Source organism: Olea europaea, chromosome 5 (genome assembly GCF_002742605.1).
Source record: "Olea europaea var. sylvestris chromosome 5, O_europaea_v1, whole genome shotgun sequence".
NCBI lineage: Eukaryota > Viridiplantae > Streptophyta > Magnoliopsida > Lamiales > Oleaceae > Olea > Olea europaea.
In genome coordinates this window covers 16,014,451-16,024,150 of record NC_036241.1, presented here as the reverse complement: position 1 = coordinate 16,024,150, position 9,700 = coordinate 16,014,451, and the positions used below count along the sequence as shown (strand labels likewise).

General features: G+C 33.7%; 1 protein-coding gene across 2 annotated transcripts in view; it reads right to left on the bottom strand.

Annotated features, from left to right (window-relative positions):
- The window catches only part of LOC111394829 (ERI1 exoribonuclease 2-like), an 11,588-nt gene extending 6,249 nt beyond the window's left edge, over positions 1-5,339 (bottom strand). Inside the window, exons 1-3 of one of the 2 annotated variants that reach the window (XM_023020843.1) lie at positions 5,116-5,339; positions 4,949-5,021; positions 1,747-2,342 (exon numbers count right to left, since the gene is read on the bottom strand). In XM_023020843.1, coding sequence (XP_022876611.1) covers positions 1,747-2,342; positions 4,949-4,973 — 621 coding nt within the window. In that variant the 5' untranslated portion in view covers positions 4,974-5,021; positions 5,116-5,339. Of the gene's footprint in view, positions 1-1,746; positions 2,343-4,948; positions 5,022-5,101 lie in introns of both variants that reach the window. The other variant, XM_023020844.1, reaches the window with a different exon arrangement.
- Between the last annotated feature and the right edge of the window lie 4,361 nt (positions 5,340-9,700).

Below are 9,700 nucleotides of genomic sequence, written 5' to 3'. Positions count from 1 at the left end.
AAGAAGGCTTAACGTTTGGAATTAGGATATAGTCCTATTCCAGCCAAATATGGAGCTTGATAACTGCTATTTAGCTTTTTACAGGCCTTAATTTATGTTTTAACTTTTTTTATTTTATTTTTTTATGACAGGAGAACCCGCAGCCTACTACCCTTCGGGTGCGCAATAGGTAAACCCTCGAGCTGACCTGCATTGACTTACTTTCATAAGCTCCAGTGCTAGTTTCGGCAGTTCTAACTATTTTAGTCAAGTCTCATGAATTTCATAATTGCAGATTACTTCCAGTTAGAGTTTTTTTTTTTTTTTGGATCATTTATGTTTTTGTAATATTAGGATTTCAAAGTTGAGTTTCAATTAGTCTTATATTGCTCTACTATGTTGAGTCCCGCTTCCAAATATCTTGCAGCTTATAAATAGACAGGCACCTTAATGCTGAGTCCCGTGTGCAAATATCTTGCAGCTTATAAATAGACAGGCACCTTAATGCTGAGTCCCGTGTGCAAATATCTTGCAGCTTATAAATAGACAGGCACCTTAATGCTGAGTCCCGTGTGCAAATATCTTGCAGCTTATAAATAGACAGGCACCTTAATGCTGAGTCCCGTGTGCAAATATCTTGCAGCTTATAAATAGACATGCACCTTACATATTCAAATATAATCAAATAAATATGTTTTTGGCCTTTTACACAATTCCTAAGCTTTCGTGGTTGTATGATACCTTCAGGGACTACCGAAATGATTCTTCCATTTATTGCTATTCTAAAATTTTCGATAGTTTATTTCATGCTCAATGCTTGGAACCAGTCAAATATGATTCTGGAGTACAAAAATTCAAGTTTAAGTTGACCAGTTTCTTCCTTAAAACATTTAACCAAACAGCTTTCACCCCTTAATACTCCCCATGATACTGTTACTGATGCGAACAGAATCGTATCAAATTCAAGAAGCCTTGGCTTTCTTCTCTAAAATAATCCCAGTTGTCACTGTTAAACCTTCGCCGTTGTACACAAAAATCAAATTTTCAATCCTACTAGCTTAATCAAATTTGAGTTTGTAATGCTTCATGATTATATTTCATTTTGGTAGAACCAAGACCCAAGAGTAACTCCTTTTTTGTCTGCCATGCAGGAAAAAAAGAAACTCAATGCAATGTCAGCAATAAATCCGGTAACAGATATTAACAAAAACATAAATATAAATAATATAACACTATTACACTATTAGCGAACTACGATTATTATACGACTGTTATCATATACAACTTTTTCGTATGAACACGTCTTGAGCTAAATGTGTAACTTATATTAAGGTGGTGGGCAGGGAGAACCTTACTTAGCAGTAGAAATAATGGTGGTAGTATAGGGAAATACGGTTTTGAAACAAAGTGGCAATGGTCATAGAGAAGAGAAGTAAGGACAAGAAAGATTATCCTGTATGTGTGCGCATGTGATCTTTAAGGGGAGTCGCAGAATGAATTTAAGGATTTCTCTACCCACTGTATGAATGGTAAAGGGTTTCCATACTTGTATCAAAGTTTATACTTTATACCTCTATATTCACCTCACAGTATGTGGACAAGTCTATGACCACTTTTATGTATCTATTGGTTGCAATTTGCGCCCCATTGAATTTTGATCATTCAAGAGGAAAACAAATATAATCTGATGATTTGACATATCTCACTCAAAAGCCATATTTTATTAAGATCATAAACAAAAGGATGAACTTTGGACTTGAAGCAGACCTGAATTTGCTGGATGCCTGTCAAATCCTTGCAGAATTCACTGAGGAGCTGGTTGCATGTGGGCCGCACATATGATTGAAAACAAGCTTCCAACTGTCCAGTAAGGCTGTTCACTATTACAGATGGAAACTCAATTATCTCTTGAGGATGAGGAATATTTTCTCTGTCACATGTTGCCTCGAAATCAATGACGATAAAATATTGAAAATCTTGGATCTGGTAATCATATGGATAACTTTGAGGAAACGCATTTGATGGAGTATACTGGAATCTGTGATTTACTGAGAAAGGGTGAAATTGATCCTCAGAGGCATTTAGCTGACCTGGCGGCATATTACTTGAAACAGGATAGAAAGCCACCCATGAACGTAAATCGTGATGGTATTTTGGCCAGTTTTGAGATTCTTTCTGAAGTTCAAGAGAATCTCTGCTTAACGAGAGATTTAATTCAGTTGCATTCCCATGTGGATGAGCAAGGAGGCTATCCCTGAGCTTCGAAAATCCTTCACCGGGAGTGCCATTGTAATGCAGATTACAAGGGCAATCCTTGCTCCGGAGGCACTTTATGGGTGCCTCAGAGTTCTTTTGCCCAGTATCTGCAGTTAATAGAATAGAAAAACAAAATTAAGCCAGCTTTACCACACGTTTGATATGGTTTGGAAATAGAGAATCTAGGAGTTCATCTCCGAGGCAAGTTGAATTGCAGATTAAATTTAAATTTATGTCGATGAAATTTAATCTAGCTGTTTGGTTAAGAAAAACATGAATTAATCTTGATGGACATTCTATTCATGCTTAAATTCCATAGAGTTGTAAGTTGCTGAGCTATACAATAGAGGGAGGAAGGTTCAAGTTTCAATCAAACATCAATGACAATCACAAAGCATGCAAAACTTTCTGAAATTTCAAGAATATGAAATAAGACATCGTGTGATGATGATTATACATATGGATTGGGTACTTTTTTACGGCTTTCATCACATGGCATTCAATCATGAGTTAGGCCATGAAAATCTCATCCGGGGTTGACAAATGATAGGACCAAGACCCAATCCTTACCAGGCTTGGAGTTTTGACAATAAGAAATTGTCTCTGACAAGGTCTCCTCTACTACCAGTTACCGAGGCCCGTCTGTATTTTTATTGGCTCCTTATCTATTTTCAAGGCATTGACATGCATTTTCTTCATCAGTTACACGAGGAATACTTTTTTGTGAGAAAATGACTTTGAAGCGAAGTAAATAAATTTAACGTTGATTCAAAACGGAAAATGTAGGAAAATCATTTTTATTCTATTTTTTTAGTTTCATTACTCACTTTATGATATTGTACTTTGGTTTATATAGATGGATATGGCTATACTAGAATGTATACTATACGAATGTACGTCAACAAGAAAAAGTGGCACCAATTAATGATTAAATTAATGAATTGGATGACTGTGGCATGTTTCGTATATGCTAAAGAAGCTCCAACTCACAAGAGTAATGCAAGGAAATCCTTTACACTATATGGTGCTTTAAGCATTCTTTCATGTCTATGGGTAAACAGTGGGACTTAACCAAGTATCAAATCATATATGCCAAAACACAAAATTTACCAACCAGATCTATGGCTAAATTTCTTTGCAGCCAGCTGTGTGCTCTGGCAATATTTTTGTTAGATAAAAATGAATATATTATTGATTGGAAAGTCATATAAACATGGAGGATAATTGGGATCTCAATTACCAAAAAATAAAAGAGAGCCCAGTAGAACTAATTAAAATGTTGCCCTTCATGTTGAGTATCTCTAATCACTCATCTCCTGCTGCCATTGGCAACGAGGTAAACTTTCAATTCTAGCGTAAATAAATAGGGGAAAATCTAAAATCCCATCCATTTTGGCTCTAAATCATGTATCCTTCTGATTAACATATGCAAAGGGGAACAAGATTCCAATAGAAAAAGTTGTAAATTGAAACTACTTAGCTACCATAGACATGCTCTTACCCAAATAATTAACCAGACCCAAACCATCCCAGCCTCAACATTAACAACTGTCTGCCAATTTATCAAACGATCCATTCAATCTCCCCCAAACCGTTTTCTAAATAGAGCTGCCATCACTGACCAATATTCCTTGGCTTTCCTACTGGAATCTTTTATAAAGATTAGTAGTACAAAGGATTCTGAGCACAAGACTAATGATTGTAACTGTACTGTCTATATTGAAATAAGCTCCTTAGGCTAACTTTGGCATGTAGGATTGGACCATACAAGAAATTATTCATAAAATTAGAGAAGATAGCAATAAGGTGGATATTATTTATAAGTTTTTCATTGAAGAGAATGCTATTTGCACTATCTTTCTTGTCCGGACTAAATCTACCTACTCGCTCTATATTATATCTTCCAGTCAAATAACATTCTTTTGAATAAAAAAAATATATATTATCCACTCTATTACTGTCTACATAGTATATCTACTCTAATTTTATATGTAATTCCATAGTTTAATTCTCTGTGGCAAACACAACCTTATCGTGCATCACACCTCTTATTAATCTTCTCAACCCTGGCTGCAGAAAAGAAACTACCCTTTTATTCAAATATAGAAACCATCTTAGAATTCCTTAAGATCACCAAGCTATTCTTGAAACTAACTACGTCAAAAAGAAAAGGAATAGGCAACTTGGTAAACTGATATCAGGTACGTTATATTGCTCCTTTATTGCAACAATTTCTTATCCATCTCATATCTAAAGCATCCCATCACAGCCACTGCCAATCATAATCTTGCTATCGTCATCTGGTAACTTTTCTATGATGTCAAATTGGCATATTTATTAGTACTTTCTCGTTCCAAGTAGTCATTTAAACACGTAAAAGGAAACGTTAAACTAATTCTCCCCATACAAAACATATAAATCCCCACAATCTCTCTCATCTTTTGCACCCCGCTCCACCCACCAGAAAAGAGAGAATTTTGTGTCGGATGTTAAAAAACTCTTTCCAATTTGAATCCCCAAACAACCCGAACCAAAAACAAAAATAATGTATAGCCCTCAAAAATAAATAACGTCTTATATAACACAAAAGACCCAGATATAATTAAAAACACGTGCAAATTAATAAAAATTAATCAGCAACAATCAAGAATTACATAAACATCAACACAAAAAAGACTGACAGACAGAGAGGAGGGGTAAAGAAAGAATGTACCTTTATGCTTCAAGGCAATCATCATGATTCTGCATGTGGTCAAGATCTCCAGGAAAGTACATCAATTCTTCGCCTGCCGTTCAAACAAATAAAATTACACCAATCCACTATAAAAAAATATACGCATTCACGTATATACATATATATACGTACACACAAATGCTTACGTGAAGACAATGAGCAGGAATTTGGGTACTCTTGCGATATTGGGGAGGGAGTGACAGGTAGGTTTTAGCCTCTATATATTATTATTGTATAATAATGGCAGTAATAGAATTGGGATTTCAAGAATCTCAATTATACGTTATATTTTAGGGAAAATTGCAGCCACGGTACCAATTTTTTTTTTTAATAGCAAATTTGACTCAAACGATTCATTTGTGAAACTCGAGGTACCAAACCTTTTAGAAATTCTCACCTGAAATCCAAGTGGATGGTTTCCTTCAATTTGACCGTTAGTCAACTAAAACTCTATGGTTTAACCAAATCTTGACTAATCTTTAGAGCGTAAAAGGATAAATTTACATTTTTTATATAAATTAAAATAATTAAATAATAAAAAAGACAAAAAACACAACCCATGCACCTAAACATCTCCTTCTTTTCCCATCTGCATACAGCACCCTCCCCTTGTTCATGGTGTAAATGGTAGTTCTAGTGAATGAAGGTGGTGATGGTGAGGAAAGGCGATGGCAGAGGTGGCAGCTAGATGGTGGTGATGGCGTGATGGTTCAATTGGGATGATAACCAGCCTTCAAGTTGAACACAGAGGTCTCAAAGGCGAGCACTATTGTCGATTCCTCTCTATTGTTTTTATTTTGAGGTTTTGCCATTTCATTTTCGAATGCTTGAGGAAGCTGCTGGTTTTGAGGTGACGTTGGAATTGGAGGTTGAGGGAACGATCGACATTTGGGTGAGAATGGTTTTTGCTTTTAAGTGAGGGGCTAGGGGGAAGAAGGAGATGAGGGTGGGTGGTTTTTTGTTTTTTTAATTTAATTATTATAATTATGTTTTTAATTTTTTTTTTTGTGAAAAATGTAATTTTACAATGTTACCCTTATAAAAAATGATCAAAATAAGTTAAATTTTACTATTCTGGTCAATTAACGGAAATCATTCATTTGGACTCCATGTGAGAATTTCTAAAAGCTTTGAAATTGTTGGTGGTACAAATGAAAGGTTTATGTCGAGTCTGATATTAAATGACAGGTTTGGTAGCGTGGCTATAATTTTCCCCATATTTCATGGTCCAGTGTAACATTGGGTCACCTCTAAGCATATTGGGGTTTGCACTGTGAAGTGATTGGAAAAGAAAGAATTTTTTGTTTGAGTATAATTTCTTTACTTATAATTTTTTTGTCAAAATAACATTTGTATTTAAAAAAAAGAAAAGAAAAGAAGAAGAAGAAGTATTTATTAATCTTATTAAAAATTCGTCTCCAACTAACTTTTCAACTTGGCTCGCTCTTCATAAGGGCTCTGTCTCATCATCCAAACAAAAATATTTTGAACTTGAAGAACATTCGTTCTAGATGAAGGTTCAAAGCAATTGAAAACTCTACTCGTATTCAATATTCTAGATATAGAGGAATTAAAATTGACGTAGATGGGATCGCGGGTCAAAATGAACGAAGGCATGGTGTAAACATCTATGAATGTCAGCACAAAATTAGCAGTACTAGGAGCTTAGGAGGTGGAACGTCTTCACATCGTGGGACATCACGATACTAGACTAGCAAAATAGCTTAATTTTATTCAATTAAATATTATTTCAATTCTATCTTTCTATTTTAAGTGAGGGCATTTTGGACATTAGTACTTGTATGGTTTTTCTAGGTTTTTTCTTATATCATTCGTATTTAATTCCAATTTTTGATCTTCCTTCGATCTTCTACAAAATCAATGGAATCAGATTTAGGTTTTATTCTATATTTAGACACTTGCATGTATCAGTTGATATCGAAGCAAACGTCATACTCCAGACAATGCCTTCCGGAGCATAATCAGTTGCTTATGAATTCCTCGTGGAAGAGACGGTGATGGAAAAAAAAGCGACACGGTTACGATAGGAAGATGGATGAGTTGATGCAACAAATCTCCATTATAATGGCCCAACAAGAATTCTTGTTAGGTGCATTGAGTGGTTAATGAAAGAGTTCTGTTGACGAATTGTACGAAATTCTCCAATGGTTGAGTACGGCACAGTTCGCCAACAAAGGCTAGTGGGGGAGATAGTTCTGTACTTGGTGTCGAGGCAGATTACGTATCTCTACATTCAAAACAAAACTGTAAGTACATAAACTATACTAGGACTTGTATATACTATATAGTATTGGTTAACATTCACTTCATTCTTGATGGTATGTGGTAAAGTTTTATGTATAATCTAATATATTGAGTTACTCCTCATTTTCCTATCATTTAAAACTCATAAAAACATATTTATGATCAGTATATATTTATTTAAAAAGAAGAACAAGAAATTATTTACAACATTTACTATTGTGAAAGTATTGAAATCGACTGAAATCCTCACTTTTTTTGTGTTAATTAAAATCAAATTATATTATAATTAAATATTCTAAATAAACTCAAAAGATCAAAAAGAAAAATAAAATACAACCAACAATTGTATGCAGTTTAAACTACAAAGCACCCCTCTTCTGAATCCAAACACTCGACAAGTCAATTTTCATATCGAAACAACACCTCGTGAAAATCCACTAGTGCCCTTTTCATTGGATTCAGACTCATATAAAACCTCCTTGAATAAAAATGAGATTGGCAAAAACTAAGAAAATCCCTGTCACACAAAGTATATTAACAACAAAAACCTCTCGTACGTGGTCTTACAATTTTGCAAAGACCTGTAATTTTTATAAGCGTCGAGTCTGGTCGCTGCGACCATATTTGTTAGGTGACACTTCTTCTCCCGAAGTTACAAGATTATTTTTCGAGTTCCTTAAAGAGAGTTGTTTCACGCCACTGAATATTCTCTATCTATCCACTCGTGTCAATTTTAAGTACAATTATCCTCTTTATGCATTTCGAAGTAGAATCTAGTATAGAAAAACTATATACATTATCATATTATGATGCTAACATAATAGAAATAACAGCTTGTTGACTAGGAACAATTTCCCAAATCATATATGAATTCTCAGTAGCTGCGTCCATTATCGTTAATAAATACTAAATATCAAGATGAAAAGTTAATAATAATCATTCACAATCAAAACGAATAGATATGACATCGGAGGGACCAATAAAAAGGTATATTTCCATAACAAATAATTCGGCTTCAGAATATGTTTTTTGTTTTTTTTCATATACCAAAACTACTACACCTTTAAAAAAAAAAAAAAAACTATCTATTTACTTACAATTACAATTTATAAGTAAACCTTTTAAGCTGACACAACAATAGTGAGTAAAGCAAATGTCGTGTTCTAAAATGCATGAATATGATCGGAGCAATTTTGAAATGCCTCATATAGGGTATGTGCATGATAATGAGGTCAACCCATTTTCGTTGTTCGCATATGTCCACTTAAACGTCAAAATGCATACGTATTTGTATTAAAAATTGTGTCAAAATTAGCATATCAAAGTTCAACACATTTTTATAACATGGGCAAATTGAGCCCAATAAACATTAAATTAGCCCAAATCACCAAATCCAATCATCCAAACCCACGAATTATGTATAACGATTTGTAGAATTTTGACGTTTAGAAAACCTAAAACAAATTTTTTGTAGAGTTGCAGATTATCTAATCGAGCTCGAGCATCATTCTTCTTCAATCTTCCTTCAGTTTCGCATAGGCATGCATATGCCACTTTGATGATTGAACGTAGCGTTGTATTACGTCTTTTAGAGCTTGATAAAAACTAATAAAAAGATAAAATCTGAAAATAAGTGGCCAGTTGGAATTTAACCCTTGTTTGAGCCTTATTTTTGTCCTAAAATTGCATTTTTAAATAGTATATTGATATGAAATGTAATTAAAGTATGGAAATATTTTGAATTTGTGGGTAATATTATTTTATTGAAAAATGTATTATTGAAATCAGTGTTCTAAAAGGCGTAATACATGGAGGCCAAACTATAAGCTACGCAAGCTTAGGCGTGGATTAGGCGTAAAAAATGCATTTTCTTATTTTAATTTTTAATAAATCAAAAAATTATTTAATAATTAAAAATAATACTTACTAAACATTTAAAACAGATTTATAGGAGTTATACATTTTTTTCAAAGTTTCCAACAAAAAGATAAATTTCAAACTTAAATACAAAATATTAAATAAATAGTATAGAAACTTAAATCTTATCTAACTTTTCATTGGATTTCATTGGATTCCAATTCAATATTATCTTCTTCATCTAATTCGTCCTTCGTGTATTTTGATACAAGTTGTTGTTTTAAATTAGAGCAATATGAAGAAATTAACTATTAATTTAATAATACAAAATTTAAAAATAAAAAAAGGATAATAATGCGCGCCAATGAGTGCATAATTGTGTCTAGGCACGCTTTAACGATCAATGTTGCCGAAGGTGCAAAGTCATCTGGCTTGGCTTTTTGGCCGAGAATCACGTCTAGGCGCCGTCATTTAGATCAATGGTTAAAATGATGTAAAAATATTGTTTAAGAATGTACATGTTTTGGTCGAGCATCATGCCTAGGTGCGTCTTCACGTGCCATTTAGAACACTAGTTAAAATGACGTTAAAATACTGTTTAAAAATGTA